Source organism: Manacus candei, unplaced genomic scaffold (genome assembly GCF_025592945.1).
Source record: "Manacus candei isolate 608988 ecotype Guabito, Panama unplaced genomic scaffold, ASM2559294v1 h1tg000088l, whole genome shotgun sequence".
Classification (NCBI taxonomy): Eukaryota; Metazoa; Chordata; class Aves; order Passeriformes; family Pipridae; genus Manacus; species Manacus candei.
In genome coordinates, this window is record NW_026138136.1 from 6945401 (window position 1) to 6962531 (window position 17131).

The following is a 17131-nucleotide window of genomic DNA, read 5'->3' on the forward strand; positions in this document are numbered from 1 at the left end:
TCTTACTTTATTTTGCTAAAACTTTACCAACTTCCTGCAAAAGACAGGAAAAGAAGAAGGAAACAGCATACACTTAAGAAACACACTTTACAATTTTGTAAGCAAGTGTGGTCTGGATGGACCAGGTAAATCTCTACCAAAAAAAAAAAAACAACACAAAAAAGCCCCAACCCACAAACCAATAGCCCCCCTGTACAACTCACTTCGGGACATTCCTTGTGGGGAAGTATAACAGGAAACACGACTGTGTTTATTGATGGCAAGGGTGGCAATAGTTCCTCATGAAACAGGCTAACAGGAAAGAAAACATTGGTACTGCAGTTATGGGCTAAGGGGAAGAAGAGAGAAGGGCAGTGTTATGCTTACTGTCTTTTGAAGTCCTTGAAGTGCCACACTCCTCCATAGCAGTTGGTAGGTTGGTTTAACAAAGCCATCTCTCTCTCTCTTACACTATAACCTTCTGTGCAATGGCAACACCCACAGCAGGTATCAATTTACCAGGCTGTTGCATCAGCTTTCCCATGTTTGTAGATGAGAACATAGTTTCATCACTAGAATCATCTTCAGATGACTTGTCAAGTATGTCCCCAGGATTTGCTTCCTCAAACTAGCTAACCATTAACTGCAGGTTGACTGCAGATGGATTTCCACTCTGACTTCTGGCACCAGTCTACAAATCCATCCGGCTCTTTTTATGATGATCCACTCCTCCTTAGCACTGCGATACCTCCAAGCTTTTGGGAACATAAACAAATCTACTTTCTGTGTTAAGTTCAGTGTGCAGTGATCCCAAGTCCCAGAGATGCCTGAGCTCTTCCAGAGAAACCCAACAGCCAGGCTGAGACCAAATGACAACAGGCTCAGCCCTGTTCCTGGTTGTGTTGTCTAACCTGCTGTCTTCCTTAAGATGTTGCACCAAGCTTTTATTGTCGCGTCTGGGCCCTAAAAAAATGCAAGTGTATGTCCTGATCTCCTGTAATAACCAAGGTTGTCCTTCTTGAGCTCTGGCAGCATTTAGATGGCTGTCCATGCCACTGGGCTTGCAGAGGGAGGGATAAAGAGATGTCTCCTCTGAGCTTTCTCCTGTTGTTGTCCCTTTCCAGCCTGGCATGTAATATATCTCTGGGCTACCTGACTTATGTTTTCCTTAATGCCTGTTTTCTTGTTGTAGAAAAGGAAAGGGAAAAACCCAGTGCTCCTGTGGTTGGAAGTGCTGCTGTGGCTGCAGAACCAGTGGATGCTCTGAGACCACCTATCAGTGGGTGCTGCTTTAGTCCTCTGCACTCACCATTTCATGGAGCTTTTTAGCACAAAGGCAGAGCTGTGAGGATCTTACAGTTTATAGCAACCATTCAGAGGGACAGTCTGACTTTTCATTTGGGAATGCCACTAAGGAGAGTGTGAAAAGGGCCTTCTGAAACGAGGGATCTGGAACTCCCATCCCTTTGAGAAGATGAGAAAAAATGGGAGAGGCGTTCTTCTCTAGCCGTTGTGTCTTTTAGGAACAGCTACAATGAAGGGGAGGAAACTGCAGTTAAGGAGAAACATGGATAGGAGAAAATTACTTTCAACCTTAAAAAAACCCCACTTTGCGGTGTGTAACTCCTCATTAGTTTTCCTTGTGAATTCTTAAAAGATTAAAGTTGTGTAAATTCTATAACCTTGGCATGAAAATCTCATCTTTATCATGTGCTTGTGAAGTTTACTTACATATTCAAGACTGAGGCACCCATAACATACTTAATTTTTCAGTATTTTCTGATATGCTTACTACTGGATTGTTAAATACTTTGATGCTTTTTTTTTTCTGCCGAAGTATATTAAAATACTAAATCACTTCATCTCAGAAAAAAGAGCTTATCTGAGCTCTTGGATAGAGAGCTAGATCAAGAGTTGCTGGAAAATGAGTATGCAGTGTGAAATCTGAGGGGGAGAAAAAGGAAAAATATTTCTGACTATAGCAGCAGTACTTACATTAGGGGTGAAGAGGTAAGCCAGACCATCTGTGGCTCCTGGTAGAGTGAGTCCTTGAATAAGGAATATAGTCAGGACCAGGTAAGGAAATATTGCTGTTACGTAAATTGCCTAAAGTAGGAAAGTCAGAAGACAAACAGTTACTGGCAATAACTTCAATAAAACCTATTTAAATTATTGCAACATATAATCCTAATAATATTTGATAAGACAGCTACAGATGAATACTGCCATCTTTAAAAGAAGCAGGGTGTACTTTTGCATAATATATTTCTGAGAAAATTGCCCTTAAAACTGTGGGAGAGAAGGCTGGTAGAGCAGAAGCATTTACAATGGAGAAAGAGAGAAGCATCATTGCAAGCCACCTGTACTGCTGTTCTGGCTTCGTCGGACAAGGAGCACAGTGAAATGGTGCTAGTGTGGTAAATAGGGAAGGCTTTCCTTGGTGGTAAAAACTCGGTATCTGGAGAGCAAGATGCAAAAGTTGGGGTAATGCATTTCTCTGTCCTGTGTACCTTTCCTGTGGTTTCAATTCCTCGGATGGTGCAGAGATAGACAATTGCCCAGCAAGTTGCTAAGCACAAAATGAGCCACCACTGTAATGTGCCACTCTCAGAGATATCAGGTGTTATGTTCAAAGTCTTCCTATACCAAAAATAATTTACTGCAGTGCTTTCATAGCATTCTTTGTTGAATCCTGAAAAAAAAAATGTGGCAAGTATTAGAATGAATTGTGGACTGCCAAATCAAATTCAGAGGTGGACTTTCTGCACTGTGTAAAGTGCAGCAAGACAAACTCTGTCACATCACTCTGAGACTCTGAGACTTACTTGAGACCTTCACCAGAACATCACCAGCATTTCTCCAGGGGATAACTTTCTAAATAGAAACAGTGTTGTATGCATTGCAAGGTAAAATCTAAATTAATGGCACTAGAGACTATGGAATTTTTAGGTGTATGTCTGCAAGTTGGTGGAGCCATAACAGGCTTGAGGCACCTGAGGATACTTCTAAGGCCAGGCTCCCCTGGCGATGTCATGGCCCTGTAGTGGGGAAAGACCCAGGCATCGGCCTCTTTGGCTTATGTTTCCAGGAGTTCTGTTAGTGGGAACCTCAGGCGCCTGCACCCAGGAGAGAGGACATTCCCCAGCCACGTTCTGTGCCTGAAGAAAAAGGAATGGGGAACATGACATACATTACAACCCGTGCTTACCCCTCTGCCTATGAGCAACCTAAATCCCTGAAGAGGGGGTTGACAGAGAATCCTCAGGAAACCCACTGACCTGCTGTCTTTAACTGGAAACCTGAGTTCCCTGGTTGCTGCAGCCCCTGCCATTGCTCCCAACCAGAAATGGGTGTGTCTTGAGAACACTAAGTGCATTTCCAAAAGCTGAAGTTACACAGTGTGGCAGCACTGATAGCTGTCCCATAACCAGGAGGTCCAGCACACATCAAGACTGGGGGAGTCTGCATTCACCTAAGCTTGGTAGATAGGAACAGCTGCTACTTGTCTCAGGAAGCAGCTCCTTGGAGAGAGCATTGCCTTTGTGATGGAGAAGTGCAGGTTCTTCCCATCTTTGCACTGAAATTGAAAAATCTGTCCTTAAGGGATTTCTTCATTATTTTCAAAAAATGCTAAACTAAAAATGCAAAGTTTTGTATACCAAATATTGATTAAATAGTTGATCTGCAAAGCAGGTTTGGAAAACATCTGTTTAACTCCCTAACTGGGACATCTGAACCTGAGAAATGAAAGAATCCTATTTCTTAAGGCCCAAATAATTTTGTCTACTTCTGTAAGAAATATGGGCTATGTCTTATTGTCTTCCTACTCTAGAACAGTCCTATGGCCTCCAAAAGAAGGTTGGCTTCTTTATGTTTTGTCTCTTCACTTAGCCTCTAACTCAGGTTATGGTTCTTGCTCTGCCTGGAGCTTGTTTTCTCTCAAACTGAGCAAAAAAGAAAGCTGAAAAACAATTTTAAAGACCTGACATAAGTCCTCCTTGTTCTGCTTAGCTACACTGTCTGTTTTTGGTCTTACTAAAGTTTTGTAACAGGTAGCATGACTTTGGTCTGAGCACCAAAGAATCCCACTTTAAGTAGTTATTCTGCTTATTTAGTTATCCTTTTTTTTTTTTTTTTAACACTGTTATTTTGCTTTCCATTTTGAAATCAAGCAAAATGGCTCATGGATTTTCTGGATCTTGTTGTTTCTGTGAGGATGATGAATTTGAGTAGGCTATTGTGACTCTTGGACCTTTTTAACGTGAAATCAAACCAGGACTTGTGCACAACTCAGGGCCAAATCAAATGTGGCTTTTCAGGATTTCTTGGTGAGCCCACACTGATGTTTCTGATCCTCCTTTTGCTAGCAGTGATCATGGTATTGTAGTTACCTGTTCTGTTTGCATTTAGAGGACAAACACTCCAAGGAAGAGGTTCTTGGAAGGAGTTTATGAGATACCACATCACCCAGGTTAAAACAGTGTTGTAGTATAAGCTCACCAGAATGGACACCACCCACGAACCAACACCTGCAGAAAGCGCAAGATCTCAGCTTAGAAAAGCTTTGGAAAAAATTATCAGTCAGTCACAGCACTAGCTCTTGGAAGCTCACACTTCCTATTGTTTCAAGATTTTCTTGTCCATCCTCCCCTGCCCCTCCTAGAGATTTTCCCCTGAAAGATGGGCATTTGTGTCCTCAGTAGCCAAACATTAGTGCACAGTCTCCCAGCTCATCGACCCTGTTCCAAGAATGCTGACACTCTCTACTTACATAGAAGATTAGGATTGAAACCTTTGCCCTAGTACATAATACATTGTTTTCTATAACATGGGACAACTTTAATAGTAGAGACCAAAAGAGACTGTAGTTTTACAGCATGCTGTAGCTGCATGAGGCCACTCTTTTGTCCCAAATCATGCACATATGCCCCAAATTGATCTCTGTTTTGCTCCTGTGACAAGGAGAGAAGAAAATCACCACATTTTCTGCTTGCTTGTATTTTTAAAAAGGACATGCCTAATTGAAGGATGTGGGCTTAGCTGGAAGCACCACCCTGTTGCTTGGTATTTCTTCCTTATTACCCTTGGCCCTTAGATAACTTCTCTCACCCATCCCTTCTCCCACATGTGCCCACAGGCATGGCTGTCAGTGCCAAGCCCATTTCAAGCACCTGCTTAATGCAGGGCATGATCCAGCAGGGCTGGCTGGAGCATTCAGAGGCTTCTCCTTGCCCTACAGGCACAAGGGTGCTATCTCAAATACCTAGTAGAGTCAGTGCTTCAGTCCTCATGGTGGCTGTTCCCAATCACTTCTACAGCCTAACAATTCATGCAGGACACAAGATGTGTTTTTTCAGTGTATATTCAATAAATAGAAAAGAATTGCCAGTACAGTCCTACACACCAATCTGATGCACACTGCCATGTGGATTGTACCATGTGCCCAGCCGTGTTAATAATGTCCCTTCAGTAGCCCCACTGTGGCCCCCTCTTGTGGAGGGCAGCTTTCCCAGGTGCTTTAAACTCATTAGGAGGAGGCCGGATCCTGTTCCTGGTTTCATGTCTTTCTGTCCTCCCTTCAGTCTGACTATTCATGGACAGAGAAGACTGGCTTCTGGAGGGGCTGTCACAGAGGAGCAAGAAGCACTGTGGGCAGGCAGCCCTTGAGTGAGCACCAAGATATGGTAGGAACAGGACAGTGTTGGCTAGCAGAGCTCACATTCATTGTGCTTCCAACAGCAAAGGTTATGAGGTTTGCATTTTAGGCTCCTGTGTGCCTAGAGTAATACCTGATGAGAGCAATATTGAATTATAGAATCATAGATTTGTTTGGGTTGGACATCTTCAACTAGACCAGGTTGCTCAGAGCCCTTCCCAACCTGACCATGACAATTTCAGGGGAAACCACCTCTCTCTTGGCCACCTGTTCCAGTATCTCACCACCCTCATAGAAAAGAAATTCTCTCTAATCCTAACACTCATTAATTTTTGTATCTTAAAAAGCATCAGGCATAGGTGTGTAGGAAGTGTGTGCTGGATGGGAGCTCATTTGCAATTCCTTGAGCTGGGATCCAAAGAGACGTACCAACGCCTCCAAGGTAAGGCGAGACAGTGTTCCAGGCACCAATGCTGCCTTTCCTCAGGCACTGTCCTAGGGCCAATTCAAGATGCAACAGTGGGATTCCTTCGAAGAAAAGAGCAATGAAGTATGGGATCAGGAAAGCCCCTGAAAAGACAATTAAGTGCAATTAAGTCACATGATTATCTACATCTCACTAAAATTACCGTTTGGTCATTAATCTGCTTTATGAACCTAACAAAGTCTGTGTAGGATGAGTGAGGGATCATTTCTAGGGACACTTGCCAAATTTGTTACTGGTAATTTTGTTGGTGAAGATGGAGGAGGAAAGACTGGGATGCTTAGTGTTGCAGGACACTTCTCCTCAGGCATTTCTACAGCCCATTATAAGTATTTCACTCACGATTTCATCCTTTTCCCTTTCTTTTAAGCATCTTTTGTCCCCATTCTCATAAAGAACAAGGATTTGCCTGTCTCCTATACCATCTGTTTTCCCTTCAGTGCATTGGCTTATTCCCCTTCTTAAAGCTCTCAGGCATGTGCTCCTCCGTCTTCCACTGCTAAAGCATGATTTTGTGCTGGATACCTCCAAGAGACCAGGTTGCTTTATTACATGAAGTTCTGCTCAGAGCACAGAGCCTCTGGCTAACGAAAAACTGAAAGCAAGGCTGAAGTTTTTCTGTTAGACATGGGGGCAACGAAAACCAATTTCTTCCCAGTTTGTATCCTTTACATCTTTCCTGTTTTTCTCACAGCATCTCCTTTGGGCCAGAAGCAGCACATGCTGTTGGTTACCTGTGGGAAGGGACCAGTCCTGCCAGCAACCTTACTATTTCCTGCTAAACTGTATGCAATTCCTTGTTTCCCACACCTTCCCTCAGAAAGGACATGGGTTTGGGTCTCCCTTCTTTTGCACAGATACTGATTTTTATGAGACCAGGAGAAGTTCCATCAGGATGTTTATACCACCTGCCCAAATGTCCAATCAAATTGAAATGGTGTAATAGATTGAAGTTTATTGCCATGACCAACGACCACTGTGACCATGAAGCCTCTTTTCTCCGGGGAAACAAAGACAGAAGTCCTGCCTCAGCCACCTCCCAGTCCTCCTACCAATGTGTACTGATTCTATGTTCCTCATTGCTTTGTCAATAAACCTGTGCCTTGTTCTACCATTTCTACTTTGCCTCCAAATCTTGTATCTGAGTCTGCTCAGCTCTGCTCTTCCAGCTCTGGAAACTTTCTCCTCTCCCTCTAGGTTGGCAGGGAGATCAGCCTCACCATCCCCATCCGAGAGAGCAGAACAGAGTAGCTCTGCTCTATGCTCAGTCTTCAGCCCTGAGAGGGAGGTTGGGGAATGCAGAAGGATTTGCCGTCTCCACCTGGAGTGGCGCCAGGATTCTGCAATCACTGGTTATTTAGAAAGGCTGGGCAGATAATTCTAATCGCTTAGGCTAGTGTTGTATTGCAGTAAATTCACTACCTATTGCTAGGAGCTGCAATAAATACATACAACATCCCAAGAAGGTGTGGTGTTGAATGGTTGAGACTTCTATCAAAAAATCAGCGAAGCTCTTCACAATGGAAGACTGTTCTTAAATTACCAAAGGTGGAAATAAATGTCTTGCCTTATGACCTGAACTCTTAAGATGTTTTTAACTGCTAAGAAGCAGATTTGAAAAAGGAGTCTCGCAGTTAATTCCCAGTATGTTAAATCCTTGATTTGGATCCTTGGTACCCCTGCTCAGTAGTCCTTGTCCTTGGAGGAAGCTCTAAAGTGGCTGTTACAAACTCCCCTCTCCAAGGGAGATTTACAGACGGACTTAAGGACCACAGTAATTTGTTTATTTTTATTTGCCACCTGATGAAATCTCACCTGGAGCTACTTATCAAAGCTCCCATGTAAATGTGAAGGAATTTGGAGGTCCCTTCCACAAGAACTCAGTAACCTCTTGCCATGCTGAGTTCTGTGCTCTGCTTCAAACCTGCTGCAGTATCCCTCTCCACAGCACAGCTGACAGCCCAATGCTTTGGACTGGCCCCTGAGAAGAGCAAAATATTCAGGCAGGTGACCAGAGCACCACAGTACGGAGCACTCTACTTCTTTGTCCGGCTGCCTGACCATACACCAGCTCTGGGCAGTAGCTGTCTTGCTGCAATCCACACAATGCTGAGGCCTTGCTAACAGAGCACTCCATAAGAGCCCAACCTATCTCCCATATCATATCTCCTGGGAAATAACTATGTGATAATTAGTGCAAACTGCCCTCTGTTATCTCTCTCCCCTTTTCTGTTTACTAGTTGAGCCAGTGACAGCAAAGCATTTAGACATTCTGCTGATAAAAACCTGTTTACTTTGCGCAGGCTTGTGTGTACCTCCAGGCATATTTACAGCATGGCAAAATGCAATGTCACACTTGGAAAGAAGATACTGGTTTTTCATGAGAACACTATAAAAAATCTGCTATCTGCGAAATATGAAAATATGGCAGATTTGGTTAAGAAGAAATAGTTTATGAAGCCAATCTTTCTCGAATCTAATTGAAGTAAACAGCTTGTAGTGTAAAATTAAGTTTTCAGTTATTCATTCCTTTGCATTACCCTATTTTTAGGCAAAAAGAAAACAGTCAGGAGAAGGACAGTCAGCCTGCTGAAACACTTGAAGCTTACTTTTTTCCACAATAAAGTCCCCCACCTACAGCAAAACCAGAAATGCATTAACACAAAGGTATCATATATGGAATAGTGAGTAGGAACCCTCTAGTACTGTATAGTCAAGGGCTCTGTTTAATAGATAGGACGTGCAAGAAGGCAAAATTTAAGCACCGTTTTTTAAAAAATGCACTGAGAAATCTCACAGTGGAAAAGGCAAGCAGAAAATCCAAGGAGCAGAATGAATCAGCAAGCTGGTACCTAACACACAGCAGATATCACAAACCAGAGCATTCAAACACAGGCACAGCAAAACCCCATCAGAACCCATATGATGCGTAGCACAGGCACAGGAGAAACTCTGTAGATTTGGCTTCCATGAGGCATGGGAGAAGGAAATCTTAGCAGAAACAATCATAAAACACTAGAAACAAATTATCCTGTATCTGGACATTCTAGGTATATTTATATCTAGATATTCTAGATCTATATGCTCTACAATGAAAGGAAAATAAACTACATAAGAAGCAAGCCATGGATGGGGAGGAACCTCTTTTAAAAAAGGTTTATTTTCAGTAATTTTTTCCTCTCAAAAAATGACTAAGAAAATGATAGTGATGAAGTATTTTTAAGTACTTTTAAAGTCTGGAGAAATGCCCATAAAAATTGAGAGTATTGCCAGAGCATGATTTAGTTGCATCCCTGAGGCATGAGCTAGGAAAATTTTAGTCTACATCATTCCTTCTGTCAGAAAGACACTGAAGATTCATAAAGCAAGTAGATACATGAAGTACTAAAAGAAGCTCAAGGGGAAGGGGGAAACCCAGTTCAAAATCTATGAGAGTTAAAAGTTATTTTGGAAGGAGATCCTGCACAAGGATGCCACAAAGCTGTGGAACAATCCCTGTGCACATGAGAAGGCACAGAAAGCCTTCAAGAATTTTTCGAATCAGGCTATCAACAACTGCAAATACTGGACACACTGGTGAGCTGGTTCCATTAAGAATAGAGTCCCAAGTGACAAGGAGCACCAGTGTGTGACACAATTGGTGAAGAACCACTGGAGTGGAGGTAGCTCCACAGTCGCAGCAGTAGAAAAGAAAGGACCTGGTGCACTCAAGGTACACTGAGGGTTTTTAAGCTGACCCCTTGATTGCAATGCACAGGCAACTGCTCAACCATATTTAGCAGAATGACACTCGAAGAGCACGATCTTTGTTATATCACCTGCACATGACAATCAGGATGAGAAGTGCTATGATGCAGCCTGGGGAGAGCTGCTGATGCACCACAGGGCAGAATGACAAGGAGGGTCAGGAAGGAGCACAGTATAAAGTTGGTTCACATCAACCAGCAAAACAGAGTGAAAGAACCTAACTGGGTTTGCAACTTCTTAGAAAGAGAGACCAACAGACCTGATTAGTGGAAATGTAAGGCAGCTTGAAGAATCAGCCAGGTGACCTCCTGATCTACATATACCAAGATCAGCAGAAATCAATGAGTCTCAGTGAGAAGTAGAGAAGAAAACCTAGTAGCTTTGCTCGATGATGGGATACTAAGGAAGGCTTCCTAAATGTTGGAGAAAAACTTGCAGGAACTGACCTGTGTGTTCAATTTTGCATCTCAGCAGTGCTTGTGGATCAGCTTGCAGAAGAAAGGCAAGCGATTTGAAATGATGATCTAAAGACACAAAAAACATTTGAAAGGGCAGAACTTGAATAATAACTTTCCTTCAGATAGAGATTTAGTAATAGAAAAAATAATTATGATAAAGACTGAAATGACCTGGAAAGTGTAAAAATAGTAACTTCAAATGCATCTGTAGAGTCTGAAAAATTCAGAAAGCACATCTCAGTGTGATACAATGCAACAAGAATTCAGAGATCCACTTTACTGGTTCTGTTGGTATATAGGAGGAAGGGCAATAGATGCACTTTTCCAAAATGCTGAGGACTTAATGGCAAGATACCTACAACAATTTGTGTTTTACCTACAAGAAATTGCAATAGGTGGTAATTACTTGTTCAGATACAGAGAAAAAGCTATTAGCTATTGAAAGCAGATTATCAGACCCGTCCCATTTTCTCTATGGGAGTTCAGCTAAGCAATGTAGTAGTCAACACGGCAAGGAATCACATCAAGACATGTGGTAGGAAAAAAGAAGCAATTTAATTACACTCACTCCTCTCTCTAGAAAATGTACTTCATGACCTTTATTATGTCTTCTGCATGTGCCTCAATTCAGATGAAAAGTATGAGCTAGTATAAACATCATATTTGTGCAGCATATTTATGATGGCACTGATTTTGACTTGCAAGTCACATTGTACATCTTACAGACTGAGATTTGGTAGGGTTGAATTTCCCCTGTAAATTACCATATTTCCTTGAGCAACACTGAAGGAGCTAAAGCTGAGTCCAGAAATCCAAGGGCGCAATAGCCATTTCAAACAAAGACATGTAACACCCATAGATCAACTTATAAAATAGTCTTGGTGAACTTCCTTTGAAATACTCATGACTAAAGGATGCAAGCAAGCCACACTCACTTGCACCAGCCTGAGCTGTAAAGGGCAAACAAATATAACAAACTGTGAAAGGATCAACTCCAAATGTCACAGCTTTACACCAAGGACTTGAGCAGAACACGACAACAATTCAGAAAATTAAGTTTGTTGCTTGCTGTAACACAATTTTTCTGTCAGAGAGTGAACTGTTTTGCACTTCCCAACATACTATGTTTGGGTTTGTGTGTCTTTTCAGTATCTTCCAGGTATACATGTTGTTCCTCTTGGGTTTTGTTTTCTTTCTGAGGGCACAGTGAGCCAGGCATTTAGCAGCAAGTCATAGTTCAAGTTTGAGCAAAAGGTCAGGTAGGGTTATGAAAGTCTGTAAATGGTTGCCCCAGAAGTAAACAGTTCTCCCTTTTTACTATGACTGTAGTGTTTATGTGTATTTCTTTTCCTAGAAAGAAACTGTATTTTATATTAAAGTTATTTTTTCAGTCACCTTATAGGCTCAGGCACATTTTTAATGCCCATGAGCTAGGCAAGCATATACTAGCAAAAATTAAAAGTAAACCATTGCAGTCAGTTCAGCTAGAACTGTGATGATTTTTCTGAAGTATACTCAGATGACTCTATGTGTACACATATAGCTATATGACTTGTTGGTGTCTCAATATATACTGAGTCAATATACACTTGCAGTGTCTCAACAATATACTGGGCTGTTTAGAGACTTCTTTTCAATCCCAGTTGCCTGGGAACATTTGTGTTTGTCTGCACTGACTGTGGCAAACAACCTTCATACCCATTAGTCATGAAAAGTAAATAACTAACTTAACTCAGGCAATAAATCCAAATAATCAGTAACGGCAGCAGGTGATAAATGTCAGCAAAACTGATATTATATTAGATACGAGTTACTGAGTAACACTAATGTGCAATGAATCAGGTCCAGAGGTCTGATGGGAACAGCTGACATGAGGCAAAAATGCAAGCACTTGTTTTCATCTCTTGTTTTTTAAAACATGTAGAAATGAGGAAAAGTACATTGCCTAACGCTTAAATACTTGGATACCACCTGAACCAGCTGTGAAACTGTACCACAGAAACTATTCAGCCTTCGAGCATGTCTATGCCATATCCATACCAGGTTTAGCTGCACTTATGACTGCAGCTGCAGGCACAATCCACTGCAGCTCTCAGGGCTCCTAGTTAACTGTTCTCTCCCACTGCTGCTGTTCTCTCCCACGTTCACATCTTCAGATGCACACAAACAGGATTTATGCTCCAGTACTCCTGAAAATCTATCGGGCTTTTGCGTCTGAGCTGTTTACTTTCAAAAATGCAACCCCTAATCACATCACTGCCTTAAACTAACAGAAGAAAAATGCAACTACCTTATGCACTAGTGTAAAACCAACAGCTCTGTCTTCTCAGTGATCTTCATGACCCACTCAACTTTTCCAATGTCATCTCTTTGGGATAAATTATTCACAAACCCCACCACAATTTATTACAGAGTTCATCCTGCTGTTGAGCTCTTCGAGCCCTTTATTGAGGCTGAGTGACCAAACACTGGCTGCACATCCATACATTGACCTTAAATCACCACTGTCTTGTGCCACTGTTTGTGATGATGCAAAATAGCTGTTTGCCATTACTGAGTCTGATAGCTATTTTAAACTGGTTTTTCACTGGCAACATTACTATTCACAGAGCAAAAGAGCAACTCAGCCTTTATCCCTGCAGCATTTTCCTATTTTTATTATCTTTAAACCTTCTCTAACCCCCGTATTTTTTGTCCCAGCAGTTCCTGTGGGAAATATCAGAGATCTGGAGCCAGATAACACGAGCAAACAGACTTTCTGAACACTGTTCAATCCATTAGACAGGTCACCACGGGTCTCCTTGCAGTCTGTCTCACACTTCTCCTGGAATGGTGAGATCTGTAGGGCAGGGATGCAGGGGATCCCAGAAGGGAGGATGGATGAGAGAGATCAAACCACAGTAACAGGTGAGCATTGCTGTTTTCTGAAGCAAGGCTGGGATCTGAAGATACTGAAAAACTGTTGGCCAAAGCTGCTCCCCCACCTCCAGCATGGAGAAACAACGACTGGTGCTTCATGGGAAGGTTCGAGAACCTTTTTAGAGTCAGTAGCACAATATTTCATCTTAATCTAGATTTGCACAAAACTCTGAAGCACAAATTTCATGCAGCCTCACGCAGTTGGTGGCCCCAGAAGCAGCTCTGTGCAATGAGAACTGCCTGTGAGTTTCAAACCTTCCACTGAATGCTTTGTGTTAATCATTCGTTACATTACAAAAATATCATAGCTTTATTGTGTTATTTGTTAATACTGTACATGTCTTCCTTAGCTTTCCAAGACTGAAAGGCCACCTGGGATGCTGTTGAGTATTTGACCTGCAGTTCCTGCTCCAGAACATTTTCATTGCAGGTCTCATGCCATATCTGCTATGGGGATGTCTTTCTAAAGGTCTTTATCATGTCTCATTAATGCAAGCATCACCAACTGAAATGACCAGTTTTTTTCCAGTCATTCCCATGGACAAATGCAGAGAAATAGTGTGAACCTATGGCTTTCTAGCCACCCAGTTATGGCACTTCTCTAAGGGAATTTCACTGGGTTTCTCATCTTGAAAATAAATAATGGAAACCACCAAAATTCCTGGGAGGAATCTAACCTACTGCATCTTGTCTTTTATTATTTATATTTGTGTAATTGTAACTTTCAGTTGTTACATATTCGATGTTAAAAAGCTCCCTGCCACCAAAATAATTTCCATTTTCTTGTTTAAAGACTATGATAGACATACTTTTTCATTTTCAACTTCATTACCTAAATAGATTGAATTCTTAAATTGTTTCTTGTCCCACAAGTTTTCCAGCCCTTGAATAATTGTTGGGGTTTGTCTGCATTTTGTCTAATTTTTCAAGTTGACTTTGAAAAGTAGACTTTCAGAAAAAGTCGGAGATTCAGAAGTTGACTTAGTATTGGTAGCAATATCTCTACCTACTTCCTAGTGCTCTGCTTTTATATGCCAAGATTCCTTCTGTTGATACAACCTACTGTATCTCATTCATTGAGCTGCTTACCAGAGTCCCTAAGTAGCTACTCCTTTCTGAAACACCTTCCATTAAAGGCAACATCCACTCTTGGTTCCTTGGTTGATTGAAATATATGTAGTTCATCAAGAAATACAGATACCTTAGTAAAACAAGCTTGGATTTAATAATGTTTTCTGTCATTTGACAGTTTCTCCAGGTTTGAATTTTCTGTTTCTCCAATTAATTGAAAAATAACAAATAATATTGAGCTGAAACATTTTGCTGTCTCACTCTGCTTTAGACAGTGGCAGATTTCAAAAGCTACTATGGATGATGAGTTACCAAGCACTCTTTTCTGATCCATTAATATATACCAAATTGTCTGATTCTAAAGCAATTCTTGGTGGAACTGGTGCCCAGGAACCAGTTTGGGCACCTGTCCACACCACCTGACAGGCTCCTGTTGCTGTTCTATCAGCTGAGCATTTTAAACAGCCTCTCAGACATCGAAAAGCACAATTTAGTTTTCTGCAGGGACAGCTCCAGATGATGAGGTAGCTCCTAAGAGCATCAGAGAAGGAATGGTTTGCTCACCTTCCCAAAGGAAAACTCAGTGGCCATTTGGCTGGGTGCCAGTTCACTCAATCCTCCCTAGGACTTCTCGCTTCTCCTTAAGGTAGCCAGTTGCAGGTTCAGTCTCCTGGTCCCATTGGGACTGTAGTAGTAATGTAAAAACTTTAAAATAGCCTTTTCTGAGAGCGAGCATCAGTCAGGTCTTCCTAAACAAATACATCCTTTTAAAATGAAATATACTTCTATAGAAAAAGTTAATCTAACTAGAGCAAAACATTTATGAGAATTAGATAGTTTTTTTAAAAAAAAAAGTGATGTAACTGATACAAATTATATAACTTCCATACCTCTCAGAAGTCAGTACAATTATATTAGAATTGCAGTGTAATATTTTGGCAAAGTCCCATTTCAGTCTTACCGCCTCCATGTATCTGACACAAGTATGGAAATCGCCACACGTTCCCCAGACCAACAGCAAATCCGATACAGCTTAAAATATACTGGAACTTATTGTCCCACTTGGGTCTGCCATCTTCTTTAGGGATTTCAGGTGTTGCTGATAAATCTTTTGACATTTTAATGAAATATCCTTGGCTCCTTAGCCCCTTTCCCTATAAGATGCTTTTGAAGATGCTTCAAAACCTGTCTATCCTACAGGTTTTATGTAGGGTGACAGGAGGATCCTAGAAGAGAGGTGGAGCTCTCTTTTTATCTGATACAAAGGAATGTGTCATTGCCAAGGCCGCAGTTTAAAGACAAAACCAGGAATTGTTATTATATAGTTACCACTCTTGCGTTTTTTTGCAGCTCTTTCTGTAGTTAGAGAGCTTGGGAATATGTTGTTAATGGGTAACCTGGGATCAAACAGGTTTTTATTTTCTGTTCTCCTTCTGTTCTCAGAATCTGTCAGAGAAGTGTGACACTGAATATAATTAAAAAGAAACCTTTACAACAGACTAATTAAAACTGTAAAATACTGGTAAAAATCTGTGAATAAAATGTTACCATTTCCTTTACTAGTTTGCTAATAGAAGTAAATGAATGAAGGCACCTTTGCAAATTCAAAAAGTCAATTAGGAAGAAAAGCAAGAAAAATTAGACCTTGTATGTTCAGACATAAGAATTGGGTCCATTTTTACAGTAACTGCTAGAAGTTTCACTTCCCACTTGTCAATGAATCCCCAATGACTATTTTTATTGTTCATTAAATAGTTATTGACGAATGCAAGAGCTGAATACTTTTCTTCAATTGAAAGTATGTGAGAATATTTTTCTGTTTTCTTTCAGTTATACCAAGATTTTGCTAGTTTGCAAGCTGAATCAGTTCATTCCACACCAAACAGAGCAGCCAGTCTGCTTGCTTTGTTCAGTAAATCAACACTTTGTGGCTGGATTACCCTCTTGAAATGGGAAGAGTATCTAAGTGAAGGTGAATTGTTTTCTCCAAAATAAAAACCCTGCTCTGGAGCTAAGCACAAAAATATGGTCAGGTTGCAGATTATGCAACCAGAAACCGGATTCAGATCTAGGCTACACGAGTCTTTCCAGGCTGGTACAGCTCATTCTGCTTGCAGCTCTGCAAATATCCACATCCATAGATGGAGCAACTCAACTTGCCAGTCTCTTATCAAGACTGTCTCACAGGCCACACGAGTCTGTGTATGCAGTGAGGCTTGGTAGACCTTACACAGCATCGGTGCTGCCATGGCACCCACCACCATCGCCCCGGCCGCTGCCGTACTTCCAGTCGGGAATGTGCCTCATGCTGTACTTGGGCCCTTCTAGCAAAATGCTGAATTCCACACCTGCCACCTACAGCCAGACACTTAAACTCAGTTTTATCCATTCGTGGTGGCTGATCTTTTTATCAGCAGAAAAATCTAACAAAAAATGTTTTTCCCATTAAATAATAACATCTTTAAATAGTTTAAATAATTACTCACATTTGGGTAACCAAAAAAAATAGAAATTGGAATGGAAATTATTTTGATCATTCAAATTCTCTGGAACAGGTTGCCCAGAGAAGTTATGGATGCCACATTCCTGAAACTGTTCAAGGCCAGGCTGGAGGGGGTTTGGAGCAACCTGGTCTAGTGGAAGGTGTTCCTGCCTGTGGCAGAGGGGTGGAAGTAGATGATTTTAAGGTCTCTTCCAAACCAAACCATTGATTGTATGACTCCATGAAGTACACATGCAATGCCTCTTACTTTACTCTCTATTTAGAACAGATATACTACTCTAAAGATACATTCTATAGTAAATATACCTATTTCT

The 17131-nt window shown here is 41.4% G+C and overlaps 2 protein-coding genes and 1 long non-coding RNA gene across 12 annotated transcripts in view; 1 reads left to right on the top strand and 2 right to left on the bottom strand.

Annotated features, from left to right (window-relative positions):
* LOC127482481 (uncharacterized) overlaps positions 1–10382 on the top strand; it is a 22767-nt gene extending 12385 nt beyond the window's left edge. For 7 of the 9 annotated variants that reach the window (XR_007908612.1, XR_007908611.1, XR_007908609.1 and 4 more), the window contains one exon: positions 1172–1660. This is a non-coding gene — a long non-coding RNA (uncharacterized LOC127482481). Of the gene's footprint in view, positions 1–1171; positions 1661–5982; positions 6078–6813 lie in introns of those variants that run through there. The other 2 variants (XR_007908610.1, XR_007908614.1) reach the window with 2 other exon arrangements.
* LOC127482430 (sodium-dependent neutral amino acid transporter B(0)AT3-like) overlaps positions 1–16017 on the bottom strand; it is a 26883-nt gene extending 10866 nt beyond the window's left edge. The window contains exons 1-5 of one of the 2 annotated variants that reach the window (XM_051812735.1): positions 15276–16017; positions 6065–6205; positions 4371–4508; positions 2490–2671; positions 1975–2085 (exon numbers count right to left, since the gene is read on the bottom strand). In XM_051812735.1, the coding sequence (XP_051668695.1) occupies positions 1975–2085; positions 2490–2671; positions 4371–4508; positions 6065–6205; positions 15276–15432 (729 nt within the window). In that variant the 5' untranslated portion in view covers positions 15433–16017. Of the gene's footprint in view, positions 1–1974; positions 2086–2489; positions 2672–4370; positions 4509–6064; positions 6206–14878; positions 15163–15275 lie in introns of those variants that run through there. The other variant, XM_051812736.1, reaches the window with a different exon arrangement.
* Positions 1–17131, bottom strand: part of LOC127482463 (uncharacterized) — a 225693-nt gene that overhangs the window by 88852 nt on the left and 119710 nt on the right. The window lies entirely within an intron of this gene.